This window comes from Aulonocara sp. 'chitande type north' Nkhata Bay, linkage group LG9 (genome assembly GCF_057382095.1).
Source record: "Aulonocara sp. 'chitande type north' Nkhata Bay isolate Kocher_YH1m ecotype deep benthic linkage group LG9, A_spYH_male_GT1.1, whole genome shotgun sequence".
Lineage (NCBI taxonomy): Eukaryota > Metazoa > Chordata > Actinopteri > Cichliformes > Cichlidae > Aulonocara > Aulonocara sp. 'chitande type north' Nkhata Bay.
Genome location: NC_141352.1, coordinates 20261639 through 20283146, shown reverse-complemented (window position 1 = coordinate 20283146; position 21508 = coordinate 20261639). Strand labels below are relative to the sequence as shown.

At 41.3% G+C, this 21508-nt stretch overlaps 1 protein-coding gene across 3 annotated transcripts in view; it reads left to right on the top strand.

The window, feature by feature from the left end:
* The window catches only part of dlgap1b (discs, large (Drosophila) homolog-associated protein 1b), a 98551-nt gene that overhangs the window by 49510 nt on the left and 27533 nt on the right, over positions 1-21508 (top strand). For 2 of the 3 annotated variants that reach the window (XM_086306417.1, XM_086306420.1), the window contains exons 3-7: positions 3229-4344; positions 7349-7563; positions 14282-14459; positions 15120-15245; positions 16429-16684. In XM_086306417.1, coding sequence (XP_086162543.1) covers positions 3286-4344; positions 7349-7563; positions 14282-14459; positions 15120-15245; positions 16429-16684 — 1834 coding nt within the window. In that variant the 5' untranslated portion in view covers positions 3229-3285. The remainder of the gene's footprint in view (positions 1-3228; positions 4345-7348; positions 7564-14281; positions 14460-15119; positions 15246-16428; positions 16685-21508) is intronic. The other variant, XM_086306419.1, reaches the window with a different exon arrangement.

The following is a 21508-nucleotide window of genomic DNA, read 5'->3' as shown; positions in this document are numbered from 1 at the left end:
CCTTTGTGTCTATAGCATCTTCACCTTTACGTCCTGTCTGGTCAGTAATATTATGCAGTATGCCTAACTGCAAACATTTGCACGATCGAAGGAGAACTTTACTGGACCTGGAAACTGGAGGTAAAGCGCTGAACCCTTTCTTTTGATTAGAAACAAGCACAGACACATAGACGCACACACACAAACACACACGTATGAGCCAGATTTGCTGTGGTGATTTGATCTCCTGTGAAGAGGAGATTGGTAATGTTCTTTTTTTTCTTTGGAGACAGCATTACCCAGGCTCAAGAGAGAAGTGAAGACTTTCTGTAGCCTTGCAGCCTCTAAAGGCTTCATGGGGGCTCTCTAAACCCCGAGCTCCAGCAACTAGTTTTCAGTGTTGATTGAGGAAGATAGACTGTCTGCTGTCTGTACAGCGGCTTTGTATTTTTTCACCAGCAGAAGCTGCAGTAGTCTTCTCACTCTAATGCTTATTGATTCCAACACTTCCTAAGATGGTGTGCTGTAAGTCAGTGCTGCTTTGCATTTCCATGCCACTTTTTTTTTATTTGTTTAAGTGTGACTCACTAATGGTGAGGTAGAAGAAGATTAAGAGTAGATTTTGCCACTGTGACGCTGCGTCCTTGCCTGCTTACGCTGTTAGATGATGAGGAAAAATCTATTTTACATTCATCTCATCTAACCCCAAAGAAAGCTGGCATCCAAATAGATTTTTTTCCCGCTGTGCTGATGAAGCACAGGTGTTAATGAGCATTAACATTCATAGCCTGGCTTGTTTTATCTACTCCTGCATTTTGTTTGCACACCTTGCTGTTCAGCAATCACTTTAAATGCAATGAACTCTCTGTGGTTTTTAGAGGCTGTTTACACAAAGTAGAAGGAACAAGTTCTCTCAAATTTCTTGATGTTCTTTTGTTTGCTTGTTGCTTTTCGTACTGTGGAAGCCATGATTTTAAGCACCCCTTCTCACTGGAAGACCCAAAGCAGCAGCTCTACACTCATAGCTAAGCCTTCATCAAGCTTTACGTTTCTTTACATATTGATGATTACTGGTCCTGTAATTAGAGCAGCAGAACATCTGTTATGTAATATTTGCACACTGTGAGGAGTGATGAAGGAGCTTGCACTTTGGTTACTACCGTCTTTTAGTGTGTGCAAAAATAAAAGCGAAGCTACATGTGCTATGAAACCGTGTGGCCATAAAGACCCCTTTTCCACAGTTCAGTTGACACTATAATTAACTCCTGGCACACAAAATTGTGGTTGGTTACCCAGACAGGTAGACTTAACTGGGTCAGTCACCTCCAGTGGACATACAGCATAATACATAACCACAGGTGTCTTTGAGCGCTTATAACTGAAGGCCATACCTGACAAACCCGTTACAACCAGGTCCTTTGTGTTGTTGATAAACTGCTCTTTACGAGCGAGCAGCATCAAAATTCTGCATGTATATGCAGTCTGTCAGGTTAACGCATTTGTGTGTGTCTGTGTGCGTGTGTGTGTGTGCGCATGGGTATTTGTTGCTAGCAGGCAGATAGCCAACATGACCCAACTTCAGCTTTTCAGCTTTAGCGCAGCTCTGCAGACAGCTGTGCCACAAACACGCTGCTGTGGATCACCGCGAGGGCCTTTTATTTAGGTCACATTCTGTGCTTCAGTGGCCAACAGAAGAGATCTCTGTCAACTGCAATGAATACCTTTAGTTGGACACAGCCCACTTTTTAAGTGCTCTGCAAGAAGCGGACACTGTGCACGTCTTTGTTGTATGCGGTGGGTGCCGCATGTGAATTCACTCTTGTGAGTGCGTTGCGGATGGTGGGTGGGGGTGGGGACTGACCACTGTGGATTTTCCATTTTCACTCATACAATAAGAGAAATCTATTTGCTTAATTCTCTCCCTGAATGATTTAATCCTCTGGTTTAGCGGAGACAAGGAAATTGCATGAATTATTCCCCTAGTTTTTCAATTAATGTAGCACCTAGTTTACAGTCAAAGAAAATAATAAATCTTTCAACAGTACAGCCATTCACTTAACTGCACCTCACATGCACCCAACACCATGTCCTCAAGGGAAGTAAACGCTTGCCATGATATTTAATTCTGCTTCTCCATCATTTTTGTTTGTCCTATGTTCATTTCTCCCACCCTAACTCCCAACCCTTTTTTTTCCCATTTTTTAAAAATAAAATATACCTTAGTGGCCTTTGGTACTGCATTGTAAATCAGTGTAATGAATTGCCTGCTGAGGCTAAGCCTCACTGCTGTCGCTGTGCTACCCTGAGGTGCGTGGGCTCCGATTATTGTCTTGTTAGCTATACCTCCAGTCCACTGGAAACAGTGTGGATTCACCGACCAGCCAGCCACAGCCCCACATGGGTAAGGAAGGCACTTTAAGGATGCTGATGTATGCCGCTCTTTTGTAGTCACCCTGTAAGGGCAAGGCCGTTTATTGCAGTCGCCTCAACCAGCCCAGAAGCTGTCAGCTGGGTTTTACTGGCCAATTGGTTTCCCCCCTAGAAGACCTAGAGGTATAGAGGGGGTATGTGATCACTGATTGTATTTGTGGGTGTGGGGATGTGCATATTTACTCAGCGAGCAGGTAAGCTGTAAAACAAAACTAGATATGTTTTCTTTTTTGTTTTAGTGCTACCCAAACATGAAAGCACTGGATTAAATTTGTGAGACAGGGGACAGTTGTGGTAAAGTCGCTGCATTACCATCCCTGATTTCTTGTATCTTTGACTTCCATTGAAGTTTCATTTTACAGTAGCCTTGAACAAATTTAGCACACACTTGAAATAGATTTGATCTCTCCTTGCTACCTTTTCTTGCTTTAGTTCTCTCTGTTTCCTTGATTCACTGTCATTTTTTTTGTTCACTGAAATGTAGTAGACTAAACAGAGAAATGGAGGAAGAGGCTTGAGGACAGATCTGGGTGTCTGGGACAACATGCCAAATGGCTGCTATATTTAGAAATCCTCCTTTTGAAGTTTTGAAGGGCAAAAATCAAAGACTGAGGCAAGGATAGGTCCAAGACCTGTCAACATCAGATTTTCTCAGCTGTGAAGGACGGCCAAAAATCATCTTCCTCAAATAAAATCGGATGAAAACATTAAATTGAGCTTTTAAGTGTATGCAAATAGATATTTATAATTCTGTTTTCTGTCTCTCTCTGTTCTTGTTTGTTTGTCTGTTCTTCCCCATGGCTGTGTATTTCTTTGCAGAGCTAGTTTCTGGGCCTTTGCAGACTTCCTGCAGCAGCAGTTGAAGACCTGGCCACGATGACAATGAAAGGTCTGTCCAGCAGTCGCAGTCACCATCACACAGTGACCTGCGACCCTTCTTACGACTCGATGACCCTGGGACACTCAGATCGTCGGTCCTGCTTCCTAAACTCTGGGGATGCTCATCCTGCTGACCACCCTTGCTATACCCAAAGGAACTCCTTCCAGTCTGAGTGCAGTACCTATCCTGATCTGGCCAGCTGCACTTTCCCTCGCAGACAGTACAGCTCTCACCATGAGCTAAAGGAGGAGTGTGGTGCTTTGGTGCCTTACACCGGGCCGAGCAGTAAGGGAGGTGGAGGAGGAAACAACAATCGCATCCCCTCTAACCTGCTAGAGCAGTTTGAGAGCCAGGCACCATTGCGGCGTGAAGGCTACCACACACTGCAGTATAAGCGCACTGCTGTGGAGCATCAACGCAGTGACAGCCCCGGTCGAATCCGCCACCTTGTTCACTCTGTCCAGAAGCTTTTCACCAAGTCACACTCCCTGGAGGGGCCCTCAGGGTCTGGTGGAGGAGGAAGTGGGAGGATGAATGGCAGCAAATCCAGTCCTGATGATCCACCATCATCCTCTGGCACCTTAAAGCACAGCAAGCGCAGTAAGAGCAAAGACCGCTCCAAGTCGGAGCCTAAGATGCGCTCTGCCATCTCAGGCTACTGGAGCTCAGATGACACGCTTGACCGGGAAGTGTGCCTCTACCATCATCAACATGCGAGCAACAGTGGAGGCCTGCCCTCTGGGGTCATGACTATGGGGCGTCATCCAGAAAAATCCCAGTCGCAGTATTTCATGGAGTCCTATAACACTATCAGCGCCCAGTCTCTCAAGACGTCACGTAGCAACAACGATGTGAAGTGCTCAACGTGTTCGGGGGGCAGCGGTGGAGGGCTGCCGCTGACGAGTGCACTCGATGCCCAAGTTCAGCTGAAGAAGAGCTCATGGTCTTCTACTCTGACGGTGAGCAGAGCAAGAGAAGTCTACCAGAAGGCCTCAGTCAACCTAGACAAAGCTCTGGTGAAAGCCGAGCAGGGACGCACTTGCTACTTCCTTCAGGTAGGACTGTTTACAACAGCCCCACCTCTAATGTGTCAAACTTCATGCATCATCTGGTGTGAGCCGCTCCTCCATGTTTCTGTTTTTCTGCACAAAATCTGCATTTGTTTGCTTGCATGCGTCATTGTGATTTAGAGAGAGAGAGATGGAGAGAGACTAATCAGGGTCACAGCGACCCAGACTCGTTCATCTCATTCCCCTGAGCTTTGATCTCTTGTTGAATTTATTCTTGATATAATCATAAACATTTTTCAGACTCATCACATACCATCTAATCCTCTGTGGTTGTGGTTGAATGCACTGAAATATTTACAATATTTATAATTATATGGCTGGGGTTTAAGGGCTTAATTCCCCTGTAATTCAAATTACGATGTAATTATATTGAAATGCAAATTCTTAAAGGCAGGTAATTTAGAATAAAGGTATAACAAGTCGGATTTTTACAGGAAGCAAAATTTAAGTATGTAAGTAAATTGAAGTAATTAAAATTACTTATGCAGTTACAATTACTTAAGTATTGTATAATTTCCTGGTAATTTTACAGAAAATACGCTGTACTTTTCAGGGCACAAGCCTTATTATTAAGTGGATTAATTTAGCCTTTTTACAGCTTTATTTTGTTACATTGTTAATTAATCTTCATTATGTTGATGAATTTTTTATTATTTAATCATCCTTTTTAACTTATGTTGTACTTAAGATTACTTACAGTATAATATGTGTCTCCCTTCTAGTAAAACACTCCATAATACAGCCCTCACCCCAGAAAGTACTTACATTGTAAGCTCAGAAAATATTATTTGTTTTTCCACTAAATTACCAGGAAATTGTGAAGTAATTAAAATTACTTATGCACAACTTACATTTACTTTCAATATAATTATTTCTTTGTTCAGTGTAAAAACCTGACTGGTTTGTGTTTGTGGAGCATTAATGACACCTTGCAGCATGGAACTACATTATTACAGCTGTTAACATTATAATTGCATTGGTCATAGCAGGATTGGTGGGTATATGGTTGTAAATGTCTGAATATATCCTATTTACAAAGAAAAAGTGTGGTGCTACTATGAGATCAGAGGTCAGCAGACAAAAAATTAAGAGAAAACCACTCTACTTCCTAAGCATGGTGGCCACACGCGCTCAAAAATACACAGGGACACATGCACACAGGGACCCGATCATGCTTCACTTTTCTGGGAAAAGATAAAAGTGTTTCAGATTTCATGCATTTTCATGCATTGAGCTGAGCTGCAAATTTAGGCCCGAGGAAAGAAATGGAGAGACAAGCCGGAGAGAATAGACGAAAGCATGTGTATGTGTGTGCGGGGTTTTTTGGGCGGGGGGGGGGGGGGCAAATAAGGGCAACAGAAGAGTGCATGAATGGAGAAAGTAAAAGGCAGAATGCGAGAGTAGGAAAACATAAAAGACAAAGTTCTGTATGGCCATGCATTTTAACATCCTGAAAAACGGAGTGAGCAGATCAAGGAAGGATGTTGTCACTGCAGTGTGGCAACAACTCTTCTAGCCTAAAAGAGCCATTGCTTTTTCTCCAGAGAGCGAGACGGAAGGGAAAAGTGGCTTTCAAGGAGAGCAGCCTGACAAGTTAGTCTCCAGACACTTTTTGAATGCTTAAAACAAAAAGACATGCTATTTGCATCACCTAGTGGGATGGGATTTTGTAATCCGGTGTTTGATGTTCACACACTCACTTAATTGACCCTTTTCATGAAACATTCAGAGGTTACATCCACAGACTGCATATTAAAATGGGGATGATGTCATCAACTGGTTTCTGAAGTTTTGGCTGACAGGGTAGTAAGTTAACGTCTAACACTAGCACACCTGGTTATCAAGCAGGGGTCATGAATTGCAGTCTGCTAATTAGTTAATAGTAGTAAAAGAATTTGAGTAATCAAAACAGAAGCACAAACTTCTGGGATGGGCTCTACCTCATAGCATGCAATAAATCTGCATTAAAAATGCTCAGAAGACCAAATCCAAAAGGGTGGGTTATAAAAAGTCATCCTTACCTCATCGGTTGTAAAGAGTAACACTGGCTACAGAGACCATAAATAGTTTTTTGAGTATGCTGTTCGTTTAAGAGCTGAAGATGACTCGCTTTTGGATCCAGCCTCAAGTGGCCGTTAGAAGAACTGCAGTTTTGCCACTTCAGAGTTGGTGTCCTTTTTCCAACCCAGAGGGAGCGGCCTACACCATCCTCCATACTCTTATGTTCCATCAAAAAGCTGATTAAAGCAAAATGAATACCCTTTTTTTAATTTCAATTCATCTTTTTCACCCTGTCTTAGAATAATTCACTTTTGACGTCCCCATCCAAACCACTGTTGCTGAGATGTTAACACAGTCTGTAGTTACCCCTGACATCAAGGTCAGCTTGGTTTCCTAGCTACACACGAGTCTGTTGAATGATCCTTGTGAACTTTTTTCTCGCTCTGTTTCTCATTTCTTTCACTTCAGAGCTGGTGCCCTAACAGCCACTCACCTTAGCACTGCTGAACAAAACCCCCTTTGTTTCCCCCACCCTCTCTCTTTCCATGTCTGCTGTCTTTGACTCCCTCTCTTTTAGATTAGGGCTAGAAGATAGCTTTACCTCCTTTTATTTTTACCTTCATTAGTGTCTGTGAAAAGGCAGGAGTGCGCACAGAAGCTGAGGTACTGCAACATTTTGTCAAAACAATTAATTCCCTGCATTTGATATGCAGCATGCATCACAGGACAGACAAAAGAAGGCAACTGGCACTGGCAGGCTTATGGTATGATCAAGGCAGACTTTGCATTGATACTGTTACTACTGAATCTTTTCAGGTATAAAGTTCAGTGCAGACAACTGAGAAAATATTGGGTTTGGGGTTTTTTTTGTTTTTGTTTTTTTGAGTCTGCTCACGATTCATGTGTAAGTATGTCTGCAGGGGCCCTGAAGTGCAGAGGGTGACATGTATATAATACCTCTTTACCTAATCTCACCTCATCTCTACAGGTGCCTCAGGATGAGTGGAGCAATTTCTCTCCGCTGGGGAAAGATGACGAGATTCCATGCCGGCGGATGCGCAGTGGCAGCTATATCAAGGCCATGGCTGAGGAGGACAGCGGCGACTCGGACTGCAGCCCCAAACCCTCGCCCAAGGTCCAGGCACGACGAGCCAGCTACCTGAAGGCCACGCAGCCGTCTCTCACAGAGATGACTACGCTCAAGTGAGTGTGTACCAGGGCGCAAATTATTACTTGAAATTACTCGTTGTAAAGATTTGGATTTTTCTTAATTAAATAAATCTAAAAGGTAAGAAAAATGCCAGGCGTGAACTAAAGCTGTTTACACAAGAACACAGAGTTGCCCTTTCTTTAATGTAGCATGCAAAAGATTTAAAAAAAAAAGAAAGTTGGCTCATCTGAAGCAGCAGCTGTGAGTGGTTTTGTGTTTTGACTGTTTGTTGTTAATCTGTGGGAAAAGATCTTGATTACATTTCTGTCCTGGGTTTGCGCCCTAATAGACTAATCATTTTTCCCCTGTTTGTAACTTTAGATCTAACTCTGTATTATAAATGAGCATATGCTACTGAATAAAATGTGTTAAGTGTGCCGAAAGCCTGGAGTCACTCTGCACAGTGTCAGTGAAGCAGATTGGAGAGATGAAGGGAATGAGAGTGAAAGAGAAAAGTCAACAAACAACTGAGATGGAGGCAGTCAGTGTTAGTCAGCGTACTCCCAGCAGCAGTTTGGCTTATGTGTAAGTTCCTGGCTCTTGGTGATCACAGATTAATTACCTTTTCTGTGTTTACAACAATAAAGACATGCCTCTATTTTCATAGCTGGCATACAAATACACAAACACACTGAACTGAGAGCGACTGAGCCCTGATTTAAAATCCACAATGCCAGCTCACCTACTGAAATCTCTTTAAAGAAGCAAGCGCTGTGTTCTTCAGAAATGCATTGAGTTGAGAACATCATCAGCTATTTCTCTCTCCCTTTCTTTTGAAGCAATTCTTTTCGAATGATCTGAGGTTAAAAGCTGAGCTTCATTATTTGAAGAGTTTCAAGCTGTTGTTTCTTGTTATATAGGGCATTCATCTATTTTTTCACAGCACGAGTTTATAAAGTATTCAGCAGTAACAGAGTCCATCAAGATTTTTATTTATTTATATTTTATCTAGTCCACACTGTCAAGCCCAATGGCAGAACTTAATCTCTTTGCAAACAAGTGGAACATTCAATTTTTGGAACTTCAAATTGATTGAAATTGTTTTCATTTTAATTTCATACCACTTTTGTACTTTTTGGCCAGCATTCCTATAATATTAAAACACTGTGCTAATGTTCATGGTAAGGAAGCATGGTGGGAGGTCATCAATTACATTTTGCTGTCCAACCCTTCTTGGCATAATTGTGAACACGCATACACAGATTTGCTCTGCAGTGTGGGAGTTTTATCTGACACTTTAGTGTAGTCGCTTTAATTTTTCCTCCAAGTGCAGTGGTGTAGGTTATCTGTTGGCTTATTTACAACCTGTCTGATTGTCTCTGACAGCTCGTGTTTTTTGCTTCCCCAGCTCCACTGTAGCAATGTCATCCTGTTTCCTGTTACTTCTGGGAGTACCAGTTATCGTAATATCACAGAATTAAGGACCGAAAACGTAAAAACCTGAGTTCTAATATACCAGAAATTGCCTTTTTAATCCATTGTTCTGTTGTGTACAGTCAGTCAGTGAGTCTAAGGTTGTACATATCATTTCATCATTAAAAAATAAATCTAATATTGACAGGTTTTTAAATTAGAATAATGTGACCGCAGATGAACAGTAAATCACGTTACACATTATTCATTATTTAATCAAAACTAAACCAATATATGGTCCTGTGGAAAACTAAGTGCACCTCAATTGCTTGTAGTCTTTAGCAGCAATAACTTGGAGTAACTTGAGGTAATGACTTTCTGCGTGACTATCAGTCTCTTCTATTATTCTAACGTTGCTTCACTTCATGGAGCTTTGTGGATTTACAATTGGATTTAGCACTTAAAATCCCATCACAATATTTCAGTTAGAGGCCTAAACTTTGAATATTTTCTTTTTCTGCCATTCTGTTGTAGATTTGCTGATGTGCTTCTGATCATTGTCCTGTTGCATAATGCATTTTTGGCCAAGCTTTAGCTGTTGGACAGCTGTCGGCCTCACCTTTTATATAGTTGATATTTTGGATTTTGGTATCCAAAGATATTTGTGGTCAGCGCAGTTGGTGCACATTCCTGTGGCTTTAAATCAATCCCAAATCATCACCTACTCTACCACCGCTCTTCATAGCTGCTATGAGTTGTTCGTGCTGAGATGCTGTGAGCATTATGGCTTAACATCTTTTGGTCTTGTCTGCCCAAATAACATTGTACCCAACATTTTGTTGTTAGTTAAGATGTAAATGTAAGCTAGTCTGCCTTGTTTTTTTTTCTGGTAACCCTTCCAAACAAGCCACACTTGTTCAGTCTTTTTCCAATTGTACTGTCGCCCTAACTTTAACATTTAACATGCTAACTGAGGCCTGTAGCGTCTGAGTTTTTTTTTTTAGTTTCTCTGTACTTTGCACGGCCTGAGCTCTCGGTGAATTTCCACTCCTCAGAAGATTGGTAACTGTCTTGAATCTTTCTCACTGTAGAATAATGGACTTTAAATTGTTTGGAAATGGCCTTATAACCCTTTCCAGACTGATGGGCAGCAACTATTGCTTCTGTAAGCTCATCACTGATGTCTTGCCTCCTTGACAGTGTGCTAACACACCTGAATGCCCCAGACAAGCTGCCAAAACCTGTGCTTTTATGGAGGTGCTCACACTTGCCTACAATCAGTTAAAGTGCATTTGATTAGCAACATGTGGCTGATGCTTTCCCTCTTAATTCCAATAGGAGTGTGCTTGGCTTTTCACACACTTTTTCTGCATTATCACTTTAGTTTTTATGAAATAAATAATGGAAGGATGTAATTGCTGTTGCTGTTTTTTGATGGTGTCCTTTCTTTATACCACCACACTGTATAACAACACATGATCTGACCGTTGGAGATATCTTACGTCATACTGCACTGAAACAGTTAAAGAACTGAGGACAGTCTGATGGCGCTGCACGAGGCTGTGACTGATTAGCTGTGTAATATACAGAGATGAGAAGAACACCAGTGGGTGCTCCGTCATTGTTACTGGTTTCACACACACACACACACACACACACACACACACACACACACACACACACACACACACACACACACACCCTTACGTAAGTGCAAGTGGCACAGCTTGGGGCCTACTAATGACTTGAATTTGGCCCCGGGAACGCCATCATCATCTGATGGAACCCGATGGAACAAACCAAACTGCAGTGCTGCACATTGGAGATAGAGAATGAGGCGGGAGCAGCTGACATCTTGTTTTCACATGGTGCTTTTGGGAGCTGGCACAAGTCTGTTACACTCCGCAATGATTTAATAATCAGCCTTGTTGTTCCATATGTTTTCGAGCTCATTCTGTGGCCATTGTGTCCTTGACTAGCTGGGAATTGCTCCTAAGAAGTTGTGAAATTTGCTAATTCTCGTCCAATTGCAACCTCCTCCTTTATTAAAACACAAGGCATGCAGATAAAGAGTGTATATGAATGGTTGGGATTATTTCTGACAGACAACAACAAGCTCAGGAGAAATTACATCCTTTCTTGTTTCGCTCAGTCACAAACTCCAAGCTTTCTTTTTGCCATAAACATTTATTTGTGGCCTAGATTTTATCATGTTTACTGTGTGTCTCTAAGACACACCCTTCCATCCCTCCAACCACCGTGTTTAGGCTCTTTATTTAGATATACTAAGAGGGGAAAGCAAGGGAAGGATGAAAGCGGAGAAGGTAAAAGCAGTTAGACTAAGAAATCTTGTCACGCGGAGAGGCAGGGGGAACTGGTTGAGGAAAAAAAACATTTGAAGCAAAATGCAAAAAAAGACATGATGTGAAGATGAAAAACAGAAAAGAAGAATTATGTAGAATTATGAGAAAAGAACGAGAAATGTGGAGGTAATCGGCAGACGACAGACAGATTCCTGATGTAATGTCTTCATTTATGTCACTTGTTTCATAGTGGAACAGCTTGCAATATGCTAAACTCCCCCCAATCCTTAACTGGTCCTGATTACTGGCTGGGTCTGCAATTTAAGTGGCCACAATAGACATCATTGGTTCTATAATCAGCCCCACAGGGAAATCAAGAGGAGATGTGGATAGAAAAATGATGTGGGTAGATTCTTCCTTGACTTGATTCCTCTGTGAATCACCCACAGCCAAAGACACAAGGTGGCTGATATGAATGAGTCACACCAGTTTCGCTTTCTTGGTTTTAGAATATGTACCGTTTCAATTCTATAATGAAGTGAACCATTGCAGTACTGTAGGCAGTGCTGCATGGGGAAGTATAGTTATAGGTACAGTGGAACATAGACAGGAGTACAAACTTTATATTTACTCTGTGTAACATTTATTGAATTGTTTTGTCACATTTTAATTAATTGAATTACACAGACTGGTCTGAAATTTTGGGAAAGAGATCAAAATTAAAGGCCTGAAAAGTCTCTTCAGAAGCAACAGAGGTTGTGTATGTTGGTGTTGAAGGTTAAATTGCCTGACTGTAACATGGGAGATTGTTTTTCTCCTGTAAACTACAGGCTATGATCTTTTAACCATTGCCAAAGTTTAGACTTTTCCTTTTCCTTAAAAATATCTAAAATTAATCAAATAACCACCATAATGCTTGATTAGGAAACTGATTGATTTGAAAGTTGGAGTTCTGATAGTAGTGGCAGTATCAGGTGTTCATGTGGAGTGCATGGGTTGTTTAATTTGATAGTTATTCGAATATCTCCGATGTTGTGCCTGGAATCTGCCTGCTTTCTGGTCACGGCTCCTAATGCATCTGTTACCACTGGAAACACTTTGGACTTACACATCTGCTCCAGTTGTTTTTTTCAGTCCCTGGTACTTGTTGCTGTCTGCTGGGATTAGCACATCTATCACAACTCTGGTCTTCTGCTCCTTGGAAACCACCACTATGCTGATTTAGCAGCTACTGCTTGTCTGTACCACAGGACTTTAGCTCTGTTGTTCTCAACCACCTTTCGTGGCATCTCCCATCAGGGCTTGGGGATTCCTAGTCCATGTGTATATTTTCCTGTACACTATCCCAGCCTCTTGGTTGGGCCTGTTAGTCTATGCTGTCCCAGCTTGGCTCTTAGATCCTGCTACTATGAGTTGGATAGTCTCTTGGGTGCTTTTATACACTCTGCAACTTGGATTCTGTCAGTTTCAGTAGACTCCTGCTTCTATGGACCTGGTGCTCAAGGCTTGTGCTGTTTTTTTAACCTGGCCTTTTGTAGCTATTGGAAGGATTTCTTTATGTCAGCCAGTTCCTCTATCTGTCGATGGTACATCCCAAGGATGGACTTGGTTGTCCGTGATAGTTGCTGTTTAATTGACTCTGTCTATGAGTTCTCTGTTCGGTTCTGAGATCACCCATTACCACTATATGTTACTCCCAGGCATGATATAGTTTGTTTGAGTTTGTTTTCTCAATCAAACTCATTTAGCTTTAATAATACTTAAGATATAATAAAACATGACATTTGGCTCAAAAAACTATTTGGTGATTCAGATACACCAGATTCCTCTTTTCCTGTCATCTGGTGGAAAAAATGATTTTCCTTAAAAATACAGTGGAACTATTAGAAAACATTGATGGAAGACCTCAAAATGATCAATTGTGTTGATCAAACAAAGCAGCAGCATGACTAACTCATGAATTTTTCTGTGTCTGTGGAGTATCTTCTAGTATATTATTCTCAATATTAAAGAGCCAGGAGGACGGTCAGGCTAAATGGAGACATGTTTTAAAATTAATAACTGTCCATTCGGCACACTTATTCTTATCTCAGTAGTTTCTGTTCTTCCACTTCACCTCACCTTTCCAATCTTCCATCCAAGAATGAGTAATCTAGTTTGCTTTGCTGTGGTAACCGCGCACTATTTTAAGGCAGAAATGCATAATTAAAGCTGACCTGACATGAAGGCAGAGACTAAGAGTTGTATAAGCAAAGTACCTATATGCGGATGGTCTTATATGTGTGTGGAATAAGAGAGGCTACAAAAAGACGTGGCTCTCACCGTTAATTTGAGAATTTATATATAATCTGTGATGTATTCTTTCCTCACTTGGTTTAGTAGACCGCTATGTTCCTCAAGAATGAAGTGAGTCTGCTTTTTAGGTTTTATTTGCTGTGATTAATTCGTTCTTTAACTTGCATCCAATTGCTATTTAACCTAAACAGCAAGCACCCTTTTTTGCGGGTACGCAAATGCACACGTGCACATAGACGTGAAGCATGCTAAGCAATCAGGCTGAAAGCAGGTGACAATTAATGAGACATCTATTCATACCTTTCATACAGGATGTGTATCAAATATATTTCTGTGTTTTTATGTCACAGTCTCTAAATTAAGTATACCTCACAGGCATACAGAAACAGACGTTCATATCTCTATATACAAGAGTTCTCATGATTAAGCGTTTTAGAAAGTGCTTACAAGGAGCTTCAAGGACAAACTATCTAAGCTACTGTGAGCGGTTCTCAACAGAACTACGCTGTTTGATTAGATAATGGTGTGTCCTGAAGCAATTGTGGATTGATCCATATCTTTCGGTTCACACACTTCCAAGTACTTGAAATTGCCTTCTCTTGCATTCTTTTCATCGCCCCCTCTTTACCTCTGCTCTTTTTCTGCCTTTATCATCCTTGGTTTTTCACCTTTTTACTAATCTCTTGCTTTTCCTGTTTTTACTTTTTTTTGTTTGTTTTTTACCCCTTCCTTTTTTCTTTCTTTCCCTCCCTTATGGCAGGATTTCCACAGAGCACTCACCCAAACTGCAGATCCGGAGTCACAGCTATCTGCGGGCGGTGAGTGAGGTTTCCATCAATAGGAGTCTGGACAGCTTGGACCCAGCAGGGCTGCTGGCTTCGCCTAAATTCCGCTCCCGAAACGAGAGCTACATGAGAGCAATGAGCACCATCAGCCAGGTTGGTGGCACTCTGGCTCCCATGCCTGTTTTTTGTTAGCCTCTACGGCCCTCGTACCTCTACTGTTACATCCGATAAGGCTGTGCAGTGGGAGGAAATCCCATCGGTAGCCATTCTAAGACCTAAATTAGCAATCAGGTCACCATCCGGCAAATTATGAAAAAAATATAAAAAAAACCCCAATCTCCTAATTAGTGTGTACGTGTGCATGCTGTTTTCTGGAGCTCAGATGATATCGATATTTTCAGATTGGCTAATTAAACAGGAGGGGATGCAGACCTCCCTCAGTTCCCTCTTTTGCCATAATACGCTCTTTCTGCATCAGCATATTTTGCGAACCAAAATGACAAGCTTAAGCTGTTCTACTCATTTAACATGCAGCAATGTGATTTTTATGAATAATTCAAAGTCGGATAGGTTCCAAATAATAACGGGCATTTGAGGTGATGTGACAGTTATTGAACATACTGAAGAATTGGCCAGGAAACAAGACACACACTAGCCTGGTGGAGGTCTGTTAATGTATTGCCAGCTACAAAATAAGATGTTAGTCATTTGGGATTTTGAGCAGTGCTTGATACATTGCATTATTTGTAATGACAGGGGAACTTAGTTTATCTTTTTGCCTGGGGTAATGGGAATATGTACTCCCCTCTAAAGCCCAGGGGCAACAGTTTGCCTCACCATCTGAATGATGGACCCCTGAGACATCCCTTCAAGTCCTGGCATGGAGCAGGCCAAGAAGAGAATGTCACACTGGACCTGGCATCAACAAAAAGAATAAAGGTGCTGCTTAGGTTCTCTATTTCACTGTTTGCATCTAGTGTCAGCTGGTGTCAATAGACTGACTCAAGGTCCACAAACCTTCCTGATTCCCAACTCTACAAATGTGCACTTACACCTCTGACTCTACACTCTGCTTACCAAGTCCTGCTTCTTTCATTTGTGTCACTCCCTGTGAAGATATCCTGGGAACTATCCTATTATCTGCCCTCACATAACCCAGTCTGTCCCACACACCCATCTTGCAAGTCTGTCGCAAGTTTTCTGAGTTGTGTTTGCTTTAGAGCCTGTTTTGAAGCTGCACTAGCTAATGATGTAGGTGTAATTAGATGTCCTTGAGTCACATTTCAAATCCCAGTAGTCTTAGCTTTGACACTTCCCATTCTCACCTTTAATAACACGCGTAGTATTTCACTGTGTTGTATGGCCCTTTGAAGTTTTATCCTACAGGGATTCTTCCCCCTCTGCACCCCTTGGATAGTCTTTTATTTTTCTCCAATGTATTTCTATTTTAAGTGGGCTATATGTAAATTCCTATAAATGGCTTAAAGCTTCATAAGACGGCGTGGAGGTAAAAGCAGTGACAAAAATGAATTGTACTCTGCACTGACATGGAAATTCTGTGATTTGATGTGCTAAAAAAAAGCTTGAATAGTGTATGATGCATTACCAAAAGGCACAGAGTTGTAGAACATAATTCACTGCAAGCAAATATTTCGATGGCTGGATTTCAGTCAAAAGATTTGAAAGATGTTTTGTTAAAAGTACTTTTGCGGTTTTTATTATTTCTCCTTGGCAGAGATGCATTTATACAAAACAAAAATTTTTTTTTCTCTTTTCTTTTGACCAAATGTGGTGAATCTGCCTGCCATAAATTATGGGTAACGCTGAAACCCCAATGTTATGTTGCAGCACCCAATTTGCACTTTAACTGTGTTTGTATATAAAACTCCTGCCTGGTGAAGCTTTGAGCAGTAGAGTAGTACAGTAACAACAATTCTTGCAGCACTAAAAGATGTTTCTCTGGCTTTTGCTTCTGTAACATATTGTCCATTCACCTTTCTCTTACACTGTGCTGGTACGCACCTGTGCATTGTTATTTTTCAAGGTGTTCTCTTTTTCCTCTGTGTGGATGTTTGTGTGCACATACTGTATGTATGTCTGTCTGTTTTCCCCTCCTCCACAGGTGAGCGAGGTGGAGGTGAATGGGCAGATCGAGGCGGTGTGTGAGTCAGTGTTCAGTGAGATGGAGTCACAAGCAGTGGATGCCCTAGACCTGCCCATGCCTGGGTGTTTCCGTATGCGGAGCCACAGCTACGTGCGTGCCATCGAGAAAGGCTGCTCACAGGAAGAGGAAGAGGGGAGCGTCACAGCGGGAAGCAGGAGGACCAACTCACCCCCACGCACCACCACCACTGTTAGAACCATCCAGAGCAGCACAGGTGGGTGGGAACATGTGCTTAAAGCATGCATACTCATGTGCTGATGACTGAGTGAACATACATAACCTATTATAAATTCATATGAGTTTAGAAAGTATATTTTATGGATGCACTCTGATTTCTGAAAGAATATCTTAATACTGCACTTTACTTGCTTACTTCACTGGAATGTTTATCCATAAACACGCAATACACACATGATTGATGGTCATCAAGTCAAATCTTCTCCTTTCTTTCCCTCTTCTGCAGAAACCCAGTCTTGGTTATTTCCATAAAAAAGAGCTGACTCGGTTAGCCAGCTGCAGACTAGTTTCACTTTGCAAACACAGACCCTCTATATTATTATCCATCTGACCCAGTTTTCTTCTCTGATACAATAAGATGAATGCCGGACTGTTTTTTTTCTCGCATAAGAGCTTATTTGAGCTGTAAAGCTCACTGACTGCTGGATCTTATTTTAGCCCTCTTGTGTGCCTCATGGTCTGGAGTGCTTAGTTTTCCAGCATTACTGCATGCAGTATTGATGCTGAGTGGTGCTGGCATCCAGCACTGGGTGCTTCTATGCTTCCCGCTGCAAATCCAAACGTCATTCCCTTACACGGTGCACGTTGAGTCACCATAGCCTGACGCACATTGGTGTTCGCTTTCATTATTATTTAATTATGCCAATTAAAAGACAGCCTCTCCCCAAACCAGGTTGACAAAGGTTACAGCCAGCTAATTAAACACATTAACTGCAAATTGGAAGAATTGCAAAACTTGTTCAGTGAATTAAAAGGGCTTACTACTGACTCTGAGCAAACATTTATTTAAGGCTCTTTAAAAACTGCTCCAACTGACGTCTTTGCAGACTATCATTTCCTGCTCCAGTTAGTGAAATTAGACAAAATATGAATTTGCACCCCACTGTTTCTATCATTATATATCAAAGAAGAGGCCAAGTTAGGAATGCAATTAAAGGCAATGGAGGGTTCATTTGATTGTTCTGTTGTTTGGTAGTACTTATTGATCTATAAAACGGAGAGAGTGATAAGAGGAAGACATTCAAAGCTCCCTCCTCGGAGGAAGGAAGAGATAATGAAGATCATCTATCAGGTGAAGTGTTGTAGGGACTAAAATGGGGTTTTCATCCTAGACAGCTGCTACACGTGGTACAGGAAGTCTCTATTTCTCTGGCTGTCTCACACATGGCTTGCAGGGCTCGCTCTTGATCTGTAACACAAAGGCAACACCTTTAAACATTTGTCAGGTGACTGGTGACTAAGCAGAGATTTCTTTGCTGTAGCACATATTTTAGAAGCGGTTGCCTCATAGCTGTTGACATTTTAATGAACATCCTTGTGATGCCTTAGTTGGACAGATGATGGACAGATATTTTATTTTTTGGAATTTCAAAGATGAGATAATAGCCCGGTGTATGGTACTGATGAGGCAACATAACACAACTCCTTCCAGTTGACGGCAATATTCTGTCTCGGGTTTGTGTCGTACTTTGTCGACCTCTTGTTACCCTTGACCCTAATTTCCCACCGACCTCCTGGTATCTCAAAATCAGTTGCAACTAAGATTTAAGCACACAACATGGGACATTAGAACAGTGATATATTACAAGGTGATGTGGAAAGCATTTAACTGTGATTGGTACTAAAGGTAGGGGATTGCTTCAGATTACTGTCACAACTATACTACTGTACACTTCGTCACCTCAGATTTTCACCACAAATTCATCAGTCACTGTAATTAATTATCTCAACCTCTCCTTTGTCTCCCACTGGGGCGAGACCGCGATTAAGAGTAAAAGAAGAGATGGAGACTGGAGAGAGGAGAGAGGAGGGAAAAGTCTCTATGTGTCTGCATTTTGAATGGATGACTTTTTTAATGTGATCATCTGGTTAAAGTTAGGTAGGAGTTGTTCTCCTAATGCAGTGTGTAAAGTACAGGGATGGCAGATGGTTTCGAACCACTGAAACAACACCCTCCACATCTTAACACTCCTTAAAAACCCGATAATCAGATTTTACAGAGGCTACGAAGATTTCTGTTTTTGTTCCCAACTATTGAAGGATATTATAAATTTCTTTCTAACTGCTGTTTTTGGAAATGAACTGGAAATCTCAACATTTTAGTCATTTCAGTAAATTACTGGCAAATAAGCACAGGGGGGGATATGGTGCTGTTTGGGATTAGAAACAATCAAAAGGCTAGAATGTGTTTCAGCCGTCAAAGGCAGCATGTGCGGTAGCTGTAAACATTGCCTCCTGTCCATATTAATGTAGGTAACATGTGCACATAATGGGGATTTGCTGTAAAATTATTGTAGGCTAGCATTTTACAGCACTCAGTACTCAAAGTACCCTTTACCCACGGGAAAATACAGCAAACAATATGCATTTTATAATTTCATATTCATAACAGACATTTGACATTTGCAGTCTCTCGCTCTCTCTCTCAGCTCTCACATAGTAGGCTATAAAGAACATATAACTGTCGGCACGGTGACATCCTCCTAAGCAAACATTCACAGCTTTTACAGTTTAGTTTATTTCTGTTGTTTCACGATGTGAACACACGCACATTAATACATTTCACAGGAAATCGTCTGGGAGCCCAAAGCGAGAAATGAAGACGTTGTTGTGGTGAATATTGCATGATGTTTCTGAAGGCTGGTTCAAGCACCGGTTCCAGAAAAACAGCCCGCACTTATGGTTTTCAGCTCCCACTTGTCCCCACGGCAAAAAGCCAAAATATCACACACACACGCACAGACACACAGCAGGCAAGAGACCTATCAGCTTCCGCTCATGCTTCTCTCCGGTTTGCCCACTGCACTGCTCCAGCCCATTATTATTGATGATCTTTTTAATCCCGAGGAAGGAGACCGAAGTAAAGGGTCATCCTTTGATCTCTTCTCTTTGAACGTGAAGTAGCTGTGGCTGCTGTTGCCTGCGTCCGTGCCCGCTTAAACTGGCACATACACGCACACACACGTTAACCTGCAAACTCACTAACGCAGACATACTGCTATTGCCTCGAACAGACACGTTGGCCAAGACATCAGGTCCTTTGGATCGGTTTAACAAAATCTGGAGCAGATCCTCTTTCTAAAGCTTCGGAAAATCCATAGCAATCGGTTAATGTGAGGATTTTACTGCCTTTAAGCCCTGGCTCCTTCACCCCCACGTCATCTCCAGTTAACATATTCATCACCTCCTCACCCCTGCTTTGTCTTGTCCTCCCTTGCCTTCTTGCTCAACAGCTCGAGCCGCTTCCTTTATACCAGCGAAGCTAGGTGTGTGGGAGAATCAACCTGTTGTGGCACTTCTTCAGGAAGAATAAATGACCTTGTATTAGAAACCGTATACATGCATATCTTAAGTCTGGGAATTTTGCCATAGCTTCTTATAGTTTCTCTTTCTCTCCCCCTTGTTTCCCATGCTTGCTGACCTACTGTCATTTATCCAACCTCACATTTCCCAGCGTCTATTTTTCAGAGGTGCCAAAGGATTTGGTTTAAAAAAAAAGAAAAGAAAAAGGTATTCACGCCCTAGCTTCATGTAATCAGTTATAGGACAATATTTGATTTAATGGCTGTGAATTTTTTACAGCCCCTACCAGAGGCATTGTGCTGAATAAAGCATTCCTTAAGGCATGCTTGTGTTCCATATTGCCAATGGTCTTGCAAACACTCAAGGGAAAACAACCTCTTTGTTTAGTTCTCTTATGCAGCTTCTAGCATACTTTTTCTATCTGCTTGCACTGCACAAGAGCAATTAAAAAAAATTAATACTAATAAAATACTTGTCATAAATAACTGTAGTTTAGATTGGCCGCTTTTGTTAAAAAATGTTTTAGTGTAAGTAAAAGACAAAAGAATAATTAAACATGCAAATTAATATAAAGGTTTAGTTGCTAAACCTTTATATTAAGAACGGCTGAGTTGCTTTATGTGCTGCATTTAAAAAAAAAGGAAAACATAAACTGAGAAAGGATTAAGAATTTTCTCATTTGATTAGGTTTGTTCTTAATTACTTCTCTACCACTTTCTAACAACCTTTGCACACTAAATGTGGTCTTGCTGGGAGTAAGTGTAGGCTAACTTCTTGTAACCAGATCAAATATCTAATAGATTCTGCTAAGAAAACCTCTGTAAATTTGGTATTTGCACCAAAAGTCAATAGGGGATCTCATAAAAAGCACAGTATAAATGACAGGGAATCTTATTTCCTGTAAGAAAAGGTTTAATGCTTGAGGAAATATGCTTATTGGTTTTATTTTTATTTTTTTAATCTTATTAATAAGCATAGCTTAATTAAAAACATAATTTTTGCATCAGTAGTAAATATTTGTAATTTCCAAATATCTAATACCAATGGGTATGAGGGATTTCTGGGAGATTAGAATATAATAACATCTGCGCTCTTACTGTAGTGGCAGTTAATCACAGTAGGAGTTAGTGGAAAGGTGTCACCAGAGGCAATGACAGAAACCTTGTTGGTTTTGGTATTTCCTATTAGTTACAGACAGCAGCATTTTCCCACATTTGGTTTTCTATGTTTAAAAACACTCAACATACTGGTCTGAGTGTGGAACACTAAACTTACTGCGATGTTTTCGGGCTTTGCTCTGTTGAAATCACTAGCCCTGCATGTGTATTCCAAACTCTGCCTTACAGTAGAGAACTGCAGGCTGAGATAAATCCTGTACAACACTGCCCCCAGGGGCTCAGTGAAACACAGCACCACACCTCTGCTCTTTCTTCCTTCAGAAGCTCCGTGAGTGGGCGGATGAAAAACTACAAGACAGCTTGACCCAATTAAAAACAAT